The sequence below is a fragment of the Myxine glutinosa genome, chromosome 2, assembly GCF_964187855.1.
Source record: "Myxine glutinosa chromosome 2, kmMyxGlut1.1, whole genome shotgun sequence".
In the NCBI taxonomy this organism is placed as follows: Eukaryota; Metazoa; Chordata; class Myxini; order Myxiniformes; family Myxinidae; genus Myxine; species Myxine glutinosa.
The window spans coordinates 77,843,091-77,856,926 of record NC_136262.1 but is presented as its reverse complement, the minus strand read 5'-3'; the positions used below and the strand labels follow the sequence as shown (position 1 = coordinate 77,856,926).

The following is a 13,836-nucleotide window of genomic DNA, read 5'->3' as shown; positions in this document are numbered from 1 at the left end:
AGAAATTGACAAAAGTAATTGGTCTCCACAATTCTTTATTTCACTGTTAATATTACAGAACATTTGTTTTTGATTGAGAAATTAATATACCCTTTTAAATCAGAAAATAAAAAGAAATGGCATTGACAAAATTATTGACACCCAACACTAAATATTTGGTAGCACAGACTTTGGACAAAATAACTGCGGTCATGCGCTTCCTATAGCCATGAATGAGCTTCCTACACCTCTCTACTGGCAGTTTGGCCCACTCTTCTTGTGCAAACTGCTCCAGTTCTCCCAGATTTGAAGGGTGCCTTCTCCCAACTGCTCTTTAAACTTCTCCCAAATCTCCCAACTGCTTCTCCCAAATATGTTAATAAACATAAATGCAGATCTCCCCACAGGGATTTAGATCTGGACTCATGACTGGACACTTCAGAACAGTCCAGCGTTTTGTCTTGAACCATTCTTGGGTGTTTTTGAAGTTTGTTGGGGTCATTTCCCTGCTGCAAGACCCATGACCTTCCACAGAGACCAAGCTTGCTAACACTGGGTTGAACATTGTGCTCCAACCTGCCTTGGTAATCTCCTGATTTCATGATGCCATGCACACATTCAAGACACCCAGTGCCAGAGGCAGCACAGCAACTCCAAAACATCACTGGACCTCCTCCCTGTTTGACTGAAGGGAAGGTGTTCTTTTCTTTGAAGGCTTCATTTTGTTTTCTGTAAACATAGAGATGATGTGCTTTACCAAAAAGCTATAATTTGGTCTCATCTGTCCACAGGACATTCTCCCAGAAGGATTTTGGCTTGCTCAGGTGTGTTTTGGAAAACTCCTATTGGGCTTTCTTAGCAGTGGGGTCCTCCTGGGTCTCCTACCATAGAACCCCCTTTCATCAAGTTGGCGACAGATGGTGCGAGTTGAAACTGTCCTACCTTGTGTCTGAAGGTCAGCTTGAATCTGTTTGGCAGTTGATCGAGGTGCTTTCTCCACCATTCAAACAATCCGGATTGTTTGAATGGTGGAGAAAGCACCTCGATCAACTGCCAAACAGATTCAAGATCGAAGATTAGAGTAGAAGATCGAAGATTATAGCAAAGGGCCCTTTGCTATAATCTTCGATCTTCTACTCTTGCAGCCGCTTTTCTTTCTCTTGCGGCCACGCAAGTTTTCTCTTGCAGTTTTCTGCAAGTTTCTCTTGCAGCCACATCCAAGGAGGTTGGCTAGAGTGCCATGGGACTTAAACTTCTTGATAAAATTGCGTACGGTAGACACAGGAACATCAACGTCTCTAGAGATGGACTTGTAGCCTTGAGATTGTCCATTGTCAGTTACAATCTTGTGTCTGATCTCAGACAATTCTGTGTTTTTCTTTCTTTTCTCCATGCTCATTGCAGTACACACAGTGACACAAAACAGCCGAATGAGTCCTTTTCTCTATTCAAACTGGTTTAATGAGCGATTTTTATATTGCAGGCACCTACAACTCACCACAGGTGAGTTCATTTCCTAAGTAAAGGAGAATCTCCCACACATGAAATCAAATTATTTTAGGATTTCTGTGTGGAATAATCTAAGATTTCATAATTTTTTCAGCTTTTTTGTTTTGTTCCACTGCAAACCAAAGAAATACATATGTGGATACCAATATAGTTTTTAATTTCAACAATTTTCTGGAAGAAATGGTGCATTATGTTTTTTTTAAAGTGCAAGGGTGCCAATATTTTTGGCCACGACTGTATACAGTCACGTGAAAAAGTATGTACACCCCATGTAAAGTTTTGACTTTTTCAACATATTTCAACATACAGCCATTTGATTTTCATTTCAACAATATTGATAGATAAAGGTGATATAATATTACAAATATCATGAAACATTTACATTTTGTAGTCCATTGTATAATTTAAATAAACATAAATGCAAATTTTGCATGTGGAAAAAGTAAGTACACCCCTACATTTATCACTACTTCAAATACCTAAAATTAGAATTAGGTGCACCAGCTCAGGTGCAAATGATTAGAACATCGTTAGAGAGGATCTTGGAGGAACCTGTCTTATTTAAACCTCAGACATTTAGTTTGGTTTGCTCTTTGTTGTTGAAGTGTGCGGCGTCACCATGTCTAGATCAAAAGAGCTCTCTGAGGCCTTCAGAAAGAAGGTTATAGATGCATACGAGTCTGGGAAGGGATTTAAAAAGATCTCCAAACAATTTGAAATCAATCATTCGACTGTCCGGAAGATCATCTACAAGTGGAGAAGATTCCAAACAACTGCGAACTTGTTAAGGCCAGGCCGCCCCAGCAAGTTCAGCCCGAGAGCAGACCGCAAGATGCTGAAAGAAGTCTCTAAGAACCCCAGAATGTCATCACGGAACCTACAGGTAGCTCTTGCCACTGTTGATGTCAAAGTGCACGAGTCTACCATTAGAAAGAGGCTGCACAAATTTGATCTTCATGGGAGGTGTGCCAGGAGGAAACCTTTGCTGTCCAGAAAGAACATCAGGGCAAGACTAAAGTTTGCCAATGAACACCTAGGCAAAGACCAGCATGACTGGAACAATGTGGTCTGGACAGATGAGTCAAAGGTAGAGCTATTTGGCCACAGTACCAGAAGACATGTTTGGCGAAAACCAAAGACAGCATTTGACCACAATAACCTGCTACCAACTGTAAAGCATGGTGGTGGAAATATTGTGGTTTGGGGCAGCTTTGCTGCATCAGGGCCTGGGCAGCTCACCATCATATAATCCACTATGAATTCTTCATTGTACCAGAGGGTGCTTGAGGATAATGTGAGGCCATCTTTTGGAAAGTTGAAGCTCAACCGAAGGTGGACCTTGCAACATGACAATGACCCTAAACATACCAGTAAATCCACCAAGGAATGGCTGAAAAGAAAGAAATGGAGGGTTCTGGAATGGCCAAGTCAAGGCCCGGATCTAAAGCCCATCGAGATGTTGTGGGGGGATCTGAAACGAGCTCTGCATGCAAGACGACAAATTTGCTAACCCCCGCTCTTGCAGGGAAAATGGCCTTAAAATGCATGTTGTTGTTGTTTGTCTGCATGCAAGAAACCCCTCAAACATCGCACAGCTGAAAGAATTATACGTGGAGGAGTGGGCAAAAATTTCTCCCAGTCGATGTCAGAGATTGGTAGACAGTTATAAGAAACGCCTACTTGAGGTTGTTTCTGCCAAAGGGGGAAACACCACCTATTCGAGCGAAGGGTGTACTTACTTTTTCCACATGCGAAATTTGCATTTATGTTTATTTAAATTATACAATGGACTACAAAATGTAAATGTTTCATGATATTTGTTATATTATATCACCTTTATCTATCAATATTGTTGAAATGAAGATCAAATAGCTGTATGTTGAAAAAGTCAAAACTTTACATGGGGTGTACTTACTTTTTCACGTGACTGGTGTGCGCACGCACACGCACACACACACACACTAGCAGGGTTACCCGGTGTTGCTCGGTGTGGAGGGGGTGGGGGAGGGCGGTAGTGGGTTAGAGGGGGGCAGGAGAGCCGGCAGAGCGGAGAGGGGCAGGGGAAAACTGAGAAGGGGCAGGATTCCGTGTCGCCGGGGTTAGAGGGAAAGATGGCTGGTGAGGCTGGTGTAAAAAGTCTTCTGTCAAGGGAAAAAAATCTAATTTCTCAGGCATGTACAAAGCATGCAAGAAAAGGAAGAATGGGAGAAACTTCCAAAGAGGGCGCTGCCCCCTGACCGAGCTGCACAGCGGTTCACTTTATAAAGAGCATCACGTCGCCTGCACCTCCCCGCTGAAATAGCTGGTATTTGTCTTTGCCTTCTCTTGGTCCATCTAATGTGGTATGCATCTGGGCCCGTTGAAGAAGTTTACTTTAGGCTCTTCCCTCCGTACAAAACCTGGGGCGGGGAGGGGTATTTTGGCATCTGTAAATAAGTTGTATATAAAGTGTTTGCTTGTTCCCTATTCTTCTTACCCCTTTTCTTGAATACAAAGATGAATGCACTGGGTCTTGTTTGAGTTTTTTGAGTCCCCACACTCGCGAAGCTGTGCAGGCTTATAAATTCTATAAAATATGTATATTGTGGGACGATTTGCGTTCAAGTCTAAACCTTTACGAACTGTTTTCAAGTCACCATTTTGAGTGGCTCAGTGGGTGGAAGAATCCGGTGTGTGGCTCGATTAACCTCAGACAAACCAAATTTAGCTAGGTAAAGGTGCAAATAGGCCCTCGATCCAGCTCGGTGCGTCTGGGCCGGTTGGCCGATGCAACCGCCATAACAATATATATATATATATGTACATCCAGTGGCCTGAAAAAGTGTTCACTCCCCTTCAAACCTTTCACATTTTGATACCACCTGAGCTTATTTCATAATAAAACAATATATAGAGTCATCACAAACTACTCCAAAGTGATAAAGCTAAAAAAAATGCAGATAAAACATGAAGTTAGATTAACAGAGAAAGTCAGATGATTCTCAGTTGCATTAGTATTCAAACCCTTTGCCTAATTAACGCTAAATCACTTTTGGAGCAAATTATTTATTTGAAAAGTTACAAAATAAGTGTAAAAGGTTTCACCTGTATATAATCACTGGTTTAACTTAAAAATGAAGCTTCCCCACTTATCAGAGGAGTTTTAAGATGCAACTCACTTGGTCAATCAACAAGGCAAACATGAAGAGCTTTCCAAAGAAGTCAGACAAAGTGGTGGAGAAGCACCCTTCAGGAGAGGGTTATAAGAAGGTTTCAAAGTCACTGGATTCTATCCGTTTGAGTACAGTGAAACCCATCATTAAGAAGTAGAAGACGTATCATACCACCCAGAGTACACTCAGATGAGGTCGCCCATCCAAACTCAGCAACCGTGCAAGCAGGAATCTGGTTCAGGATGCCACTGCAAATCCACCCAACGACTTTGAAAGATCTGCAAGGCTCTATGTCAGAGATGGGGGTCAGTATTCACCAATCAATATCTCGTTCCCTTCACAAAGGCAAGGTGGCAAGAAACGCAGGTGGCAAGAAAGAAGCCATTACTGAAAAAGATGAATTTAATACTAGAAAGGCCAAACCGGTCATTTTGACCATCTTGTAAAACCCCTCTTGCTTCCTATGTTTGAAAAGTACAAAGCTGTTCTTTCAAGACTTTTCATGAAAAAAAGGTCTAAATTACCTGTATGGATTTTGGAAATCTGAATTGCATAAATAAAAAAGTTATAAACACTTTCTACCAGAACTGCCAAGAGCGGTCAATTTGACCGGACGAAAGTATAAAAAAAAAAAAAAGGAATAGAAATAGCGATATTGACCAACAACAACAACAGCTGACATCAATCATATAACTGTTTAACAATAACTTCAAAGATTTATTATTGTATAACTATTAATAACTTTGAAATAAGATGTAACGGTCAAAATGACCACTAAAGTGGTTCTATGTAGGAAACATTTTCCGGCCTTCCTAGTGTTAAAAGCTTGGATGGAATTTGCGGAAAAGCATTTTAATGATTTGTAATTACATGATTTTGTGGTCAGACGAGACAAAAGTTGCCCTTTTTGGTCTAAATTCAAAGCGTTATGTCTGGCACAAGCCTAACCCTGCACATCACCAAATCAACACCATCCCTACCGTCAAGCATGGTGGTGGCAGCATTATGTTATGGGGCTGCTCTTCATCAGCATCTCTTCGGCGAGACATGAAAATTGTAGTCCATCGACTATCGCCATCAAACATGGCAGAATGAGAACAATTTTCGAGTGAAGAATGGCTAAATATTTCAGCATCTCACTGTGCAAAGCTGGTAGAGACTGACCCAGAAAGACTAACAGCAATCATTGCTGTAAAGGTTGTTTCCACCAAGTATTGACCTAAGGGGCTGAATACTTTTGCAATGAATAGATTTGATTTGTATGAATTTGTTTGTTTGAATGAATCGATGCTTTTTGCAGGTATTCCTGACATGTAACCTCCTTCAACCTTAACAGTGTTTAGTTTGATCTCTTCAATTATGAATAAAAAAATGCATTTGGAAAAATTGTTTCTACATTATTCGTAATTCATCTAAATTTGGCATTATTGGTAGGGGGTGAATACTTTTGCAGGCTACTGCACATACACACATTCTGCATGCATAAAAATGAGGAAAGAGACCGTTCACTTTTTATCTCCAATTTATATTTTATTTTTAAAAGGTAACATCAACAAGCGACAATTGCACCGGTACATACTGTCCGAGGATAATACAACCACTAAAATTATGCAATAGCTTGGAGTCATCCAGGAGAAACTCTCACAGCACAACAATACAAGAATTGTTTGTCATTTGGTTGCCTCCTGATTAAACTCCCTTATTCACATGTATTCCTACCATAAAATAAGCAAAAAAAACCATCTCATCAAACATTAGATTTCCATTGTAAAAAAAGAAAGAAAAAAAAGAAAGAGGAGAAACAATATCAGCAGAAAAATATCAAAAAGATATTTTAAATATATTTATGCATCCATATGTTAAAGTAGCTGGATTTCTCCATCTGTACATCCACCTCCTGTCTGTCACGCTCTTTTCACTTGGAAATCATTACGGCGTTATGTCTTTCACTGGGACAGGGGGCCCTATGGATGTGCACATCATTCCGGCGGTTCAGTACTAAACCTGTCCCTTCGCTGACGAAGGTGATGGGCTGAATGCCAGACACTGGGCATCGGGATGATGGATTTAGTAAGATGGAGATGTAATCAGATGGCGTTGAGTCTGGGATGTCATTTCGGTGTGTGGTGCGCAAGGCCAGCCCTTTATGGTGGCGTATTATTCATGATTCAATTGGAATTGCATTTTGCAACTTGGGAAAAAAAAATCTGATCTTATCCCCTGGAACATAAAATGAATTAATATATCGTGTTTTTGGTGAATACGTGTGCGTATTACTAAAATTAACGCTGGGTTGTTATAGCGGTAAAGAAAATGTTTCTGGAATAAAAATAAAAAATAAAAAATAAAAATATTGACTGTAAATAAATTATATCACTGTACTGAAACATATAGAAGTTATGTTGTTCAACTACCATCAGCGAAACTACAGGTTCACTGCTAATATTATTAAAATTGGAGGGTAGAATAAAATCATGGTGGAATGCAGATATTAAAACATGATTGGAGTGAGTACAGACAGCAAGGACGACATAATAAATGTGACCTCATCAAAGCTATTCACTTCAAGGTCAGGTTCGGAATGATTAGGTGCAATTTATAAAATGTCATTCTGGTGTGCACAATGTCATGCGATTTACTTGTCGAAGGTTCACTTGATAACATTAAAGATCTCACAGTACGTCTTAAACAAAAGTATATCTTTTAGCTGGTATAACATATCTCAAAGTGAAACAAAATGTGAACATCAAAAACAAGTTATTCCGTCTGTTGTAGAATTTTTTTTCTTTACTTTGTATGAATGAACGCAAGACAAAAGCAGCAAATGCAGTTGCGGTGAATTCCCCAGGAAATTCCATGAAAGAGCTGTCATTTTGACAAGTGACTGAAACAAGTCACACCCACTTGCATGTGTTTGTACAATTGGTGTTCGAATCAAGTTGTACAAACGAGATACACACAATAGTCTCAATACACGTGAAAAGGAGTATGAGGTATACAATAGATTTTCTTACCATTAATAAACGTATTTATTAATTTTATACCCTCCAACCCCTCCCACCCATGTACCACCTTAGACCCCGATTTTTTAAATGCCAGGAACAAACTTTGGTACAACACGGGTGATTAAGGTTGTGGTCAAGTATCATCAGAGTTTGATATGTAGTTTCTGAGAAGAAAGCAAATACCTATTTTGGGGGGCAACCCTCCCCATCCCCGTGTGTGTGTATATATATATATATATACTACATGGCCAAAAGTATGTGGACACCCGGACATCACACCCGTATGTGCTCATCAAACATCTCATTCCAAAATCATGGGCATTAATATGGAGTTGGTCCCCCCTTTGCTGCTATAACAGCCTTCACTCTTCTGGGAAGGCTTTCTATAACATCACTTTCTATAATGCTATAACATCACAATATGTTGGAACATTGCTGCGGGAATTTGCTTCCATTCAGTCACAAGAGCATTAGTGAGATCGGGCACTGATGTTGGGCGATTAGGCCTGGCTCGCAGTTGGCATTCCAATTCATCCCAAAGGTGTTCGATGGGGTTGAGATCAGGGCCCTGTGCAGGTCAGTCAAGTTCTTCCACACTGATCTCGACAAACCATTTCTGTATGGACTGGATTTTGTTTTTTTTGGTACGTACGGAAAACGCTGCCTCTCTCTGCGGTTTGGAGGGCAGGTTTTCCGATGGATGTTCGTCACCGCCGACGTGCCCATGGCACTGCTTGGCGCGGACTTCCTGTGCGCTAATGGGCTCCTGGTCGACGTCAAGCGCAGACGTCTTGTCCAGGCCGAGACGTTCAGCTCGCTCGCTTGTGCGTTGCCCAGCTCAACGAGCGGCTTGCCAAGTGCACGAGGCCATTGTCATGCTGAAACAGGAAAGGGCCTTCCCCAAACTGTTGCCACAAAGTTGGAATAACACAATCGTCTAGAATGTCATTGCAAATTGTAGCGTTAAGATTTCCCTTCACTGGAACTAAGAGGCCTAGCCCGCACCATGAAAAACAGTCCCAGACCATTATTCCTCCTCCACCAAACCTTACAGTTGGCACTATACATTCGGGCAGGTAGTGTTCTCCTGTCATCCACCAAACCCAGATTTGTCCGTCCGACTGCCAGAAGGTGAAGCGTGAATCATCACTCCAGATAACGCGTTTCAACTGCTCGAGAGTCCAATGGCGGCGAGCTTTACACCACTCCAGCCGACGCTTGGCATTGTGCATGGTGATCTTAGGCTTCTGTGCGGCTGCTCGGCCATGGAAACCCATTTCATGAAGCTCCCGGCAAGCAGTTGTTGTGCCGATGTTGCTTCCAGAGGCAGTTTGGAACTCGGTAGTGAGTGTTGCAAACGAGGACAGATAAATTTTACGCGCTACACGCTTCAGCACTCTGCTTATGTGGTTCTGTGAGCTTGTGTGGCCTACCACTTTGCGGCTGAGCTGTTGTTACTCCAAGACGTTTCCACTTCACAATAACAGCACTTACATTTGACTGGGGCAGCTCTAGCAGGGCAGAAATTTGATGAACTGACTTGTTGAAAAGGTGGCATCCTATGACGGTGCCACCTTGAAAGTGACTGAGCTCTTCAGTACGGCCCATTCTACTGCCAATGTTTGTCTATGTAGATTGCATGGCTGTGTGCTTGATTATATATACCTGTCAGCAATAGGTGTGGCTGAAACAGCCGAATCCACTAATTAGGAGGGGTGTCTGCATACTTTTGGTCATGTAGTGTAACGTTCGCGTGTCTTGGGTTATAATATTGTATTTCCTTGAAACCTGCTTATCTAACGCCCCTCATAAGCCCTAATGCAACGCTTGCGATGTTTGAAACACTTTTCTATTTCAGCGAAATGTGGAAAAATATGGCCAATCATCGAATATCAAAAAAGAAGTTCTTTCAAAAAAGCAAAAACATTTGAATGATCCGCATGGGTTCGCCGAGAACACTTCCAAGTACAAGCACCATTTAAATTAATATGATTTTGAAAATGAAATGCAGTTCATTTGGCATTGGGTAATTTTTAAAAAGTACATCTTGTCTCCATATGTGAAGCACCCTAAAAAAAATGGTTTTGTATACCCACCATTTAAAATGAAGTCTTTTCAGTAATAGGTGTACCAGCCCAAAACTTTCACAGTGTAGTGATACACTGCAGTCATGTTATAATCCTCGTCCTGAAATATTTTCCGATTAACTTCCACTTCGAGTCCATCCCTTTAACTATTCCTTCATCCGAACATTTTTTCTTGTGGAGATTTTCCCCCAAACCTCAAGCCGATAGGAATGGACACCATGGCACTCGTCAGTTATAACTGTCATTTATCTCTCTATAATTCCAGTAATCTCTGTGTGTCTGTGACCGCTGTTTCTCGACAACCACTGGTCCGATCTAAGTGAAACTTGCCAGGTATATTGCTGGGGACCTGAGGATGTGCCTTTTCAAGGTTTGCTATTAATCGGACAAGTGGTTACCAAGTTATGGCCATTTATTTAGCAAACACATATGTTTTGTACGTGAACGAAGAAACAGCGAAGGACGAGAGCGAAGGAACGGCAAAGGACGAGAGCGAAGACCGAAGGAACCGCGTGTGTGTTTGTTGTTCTCTTCTCTTTGTGCTTTTCCTTGCGATGAAATTGCAAAATGGCAAAATATGTTGGCGCTAATTGAAGAATTGGCCATTAAAACTAATTTGCGATTAATCGTAACTGCGATATGCGAACTTCCGGACACTCGGACAGTGAGGCCTTATTTTTGGTACGTACGCTGCCAGGTATATTGCTGGGGACCTGAGGATGTGCCTTTTCAAGGTTTGCTATTAATCGGACAGGTGGTTACCAAGTTATGGCCATTTATTTAGCAAACACATACACTTTGTACGTGAACGAAGGAACAGCAAAGGACGAGAGCGAAGACCGAAGGAACCGCGTGTGTGTTTGTTGTTCCCTTCTCTTTGTGCTTTTCCTTGCGATGAAATTGCAAAATGGCAAAATATGTTGGCGCTAATTGAAGAATTGGCCATTAAAACTAATTTGCGATTAATCGTAACTGCGATATGCGAACTTCCGGACCGTGAGGCCTTATTTTTGGTACGTACGTCAACGTACGTATGTCCACGTACTTACCTCCCCGCACGTACCGGCACGCACTAGTAACTATAAATTATAGTCTTGAAGTTTTAAATGATCAATAATAAATTCACTTTCAAATAATTTAGTCATTGGTCAAACTCTTTCTACGATTTCGTTCATGTGCAAGATGCCTGTGTGTTTAATGCCATTTTGGTATTGAAAGTCAAATGTAGTTGATATTTGGGAAGAAATCTGAAAGTATTAAAGCTTTAAAAATGGAGATTGAAGAAAACAAAAAAGGTCCAAACATGAAAAGTTATGTGGATAAAAGCATGTGCTTATACTTTGCAATAACTTTCACTGAAGGTATCATACGATTGACTTTATCTAAAACACAGTAGCTGAGGGACTTCAACCAAACCACGTTGGAATTGAGCAACATTATGTGGAAGCATATCCTAAGAGTTTGAATGCCATGTTCATTATAATTGCACTCAAGGTTAAAATAAAATAACAACATTCATTTTCGTGTTTGAAAATCCCACATCAGTCTACATGATTGTAAAGGGATAAAGAGTCGTAACGAGTTAAAAAGGGCAAGGTGTAAATGGAGAAATAATGTATCGCTATGTGTATGGGGTCAACGAAAACATTATTTTGGTTAATTAAAGAGTTGACTTCAAGGAGAAAACTTTATGTCTGTCTATCATTAATTGCCCTTTGATAGACTTCTCCTTTCGGCATACAAACCGAAAACTCCATTCATTATGAAATAACAAATTCATCAGCACGATGCTGACACATTAAAACAACAATATAAGAATACAATATTGATCTCGAATAATTCTGGAAAGAAAAAAAAACACCTGAGTTTGTCAGATCAAAATATTTAGCAAAAATGGTCAAGGAAGCAATTCCTCTTTAGTAAAAAAAACCCAACAAAGTAATACGTTTCAATGAACCAATGTACCGCTCAGTTTGGTTAATTTTGCTTTATTGTCATTAATGGCATCATCGGTGTGTGGCCTTTTTGAGCTTTGAGCCTTTTCTGCAAATGGTAGAGTGTCGAGCATGATTCGCTCATTCAGGAGTTGTACCTTTGATTCTTCCTTCACATCCTGTGCATGGTCAAAGTCGGTGGATGATGTTTCCACGACGACGGGTCCCTCCCACTTAGGAATAGGCAGCTGGAGGTGTTCCATAACCTTTGACATGACGGTATCAATGGTGCTGTAAATACGGATGTCTGCATGTTTATCCTGGGATGGTAAAAGAATTGGGGGAAAAAAATGATCGTCTTGACATTTTTGGAGGAAATTGATGCATTGCATGGCCATGTCAAACAATGATTTCATTTTGAGCATGGCACCAAGCCAAATCCATGACTCTTTGCAGAGGAAATACCAAGGCATTACAATAAGAAATAGCAGACAAGCTTGCTAAGAAAGGTACAAAATTAAGAGTCAACTCTTAATTAACGAGACTCGGTGGCGTAATGGTTAGAGCATCTGCTCTGAGTGTGGGAGGTCAGCAGTTCAAACTCCGACCGAGTCATACCAAAGACTTAAATAATGGTGCATGCTGTTTTCATGCTTGAAGTTCAGCAAATAAAAAGGATCGAGCATTAACAACCAGAGCTTGGCGATCATTGTGCAGGCCTTATTGGCCTAATGGGCTCATCCTGAGTTGTAGTCCCTTATAAAGGAATAACAATAACTACAGTGAAATTGATGGCATGCCATCCCAAATCCCTACGTTTCCCACCTAAAGCAAGGTGGAAAGATGGCAAAACATTCCACCAGGAATGACCCAATATCAAATTTTGAGTTCATTTGTTTTCCATTTTGACGTGACCCCAAATTCCCACCCCCTGGGGCATGATCCGGGGATCAAATTAAGAAATCGTTACATATTTCATACGTCCCCCAACAATGATTGCATATACAAAGTTTCACCCAAAAATGTTCGGTGAATTTCTGCCAAACCATTTAGGAGGGGATAGCGTGACGGACGGACGGACAGACAGACAGCTGATTACAATATACCCCCGTTTAAAAAAAAAAACATGGGGATAATAATAATTATTATTAACTTTTATGCAGCCAGTGTGCAGAACAAGATAAATTACAGGAAGAATAGGCTTCCAGTGGGAACCTTACTGGAAGCCTAAAAATATGCATCATTCGAAAAACGACATTTACCTCTCATTGTGCAACCAACTGAAATAATTATTGGATATATATATATATATATATATATATATATATACGAGCTGCGCTCGCCTCACCAAGCGTCGGTACTGAGGAGCGGGCTTATTTTAGCTGAGGCTAATGACTGTACCTGAGTTGCTGTGTTGTCATGATTTTCACCAATCATAATACAAACAATTATTACTTGGCACAAATGTATTTGTTGTGTTTGTGATATTACATTTTTATAGGCAATTTAGGTTGAATATTTAGGTTGAATGTTTTTTTTTCAAGAAAGAACCCCTCAGCACATACATAGGGGAGGAGTAGGTGCAGACTGGAAGTTTGGTACGATTACACCTCACCACCACGCAATTCAAAACACCTCACCACCAAGTAATTCAAAACACCGCACCACCACGTAATTCAAAACACCTCACCACCACGTAATTCAAAATACCTCACCACCAAGTAATTCAAAACACCTCACCACCATAAAACACATAATAAAAACACCTCACACCACAAAATTAAAAACACCTCACCACCACGAAATTGAAAACACCTCACAGCCATCAAGCATGTAATAAAAACACCTCACAGCCATAAAACACGGAATAAAAACACCTCACCACAACGAAATTAAAAACACCTCACAGCCATAAAACACGTAATAAAAACACCTCACAGCCATAAAACACATAATAAAAACACCTCACCACCATGAAAATAAAAACACCTCACCACCACGAAAATAAAAACACCTCACAGCCATAAAACACGTAATAAAAACACCTCACAGCCATAAAACACGTAATAAAAACACCTCACCACCACAAAATTAAAAACACCTCACAGCCATAAAACACGTAATAAAAACACCTCACAGCCATAAAACACGTAATAAAAACACCTCACAG

The 13,836-nt window shown here is 40.6% G+C and overlaps 1 protein-coding gene across 2 annotated transcripts in view; it reads right to left on the bottom strand.

Annotated features, from left to right (window-relative positions):
* Window positions 1-6,144: 6,144 nt before the first annotated feature.
* The window catches only part of SIRT6 (sirtuin 6), a 68,269-nt gene continuing 60,577 nt past the window's right edge, over window positions 6,145-13,836 (bottom strand). Inside the window, exons 8-9 of one of the 2 annotated variants that reach the window (XR_013622693.1) lie at window positions 10,806-11,986; window positions 6,145-9,981 (exon numbers count right to left, since the gene is read on the bottom strand). Coding sequence is in view for 1 of the 2 variants with exons in the window: in XM_078773433.1 (XP_078629559.1) it covers window positions 11,681-11,986 (306 nt within the window). In the remaining variant the exon portion in view is untranslated. Of the gene's footprint in view, window positions 11,987-13,836 lie in introns of both variants that reach the window. The other variant, XM_078773433.1, reaches the window with a different exon arrangement.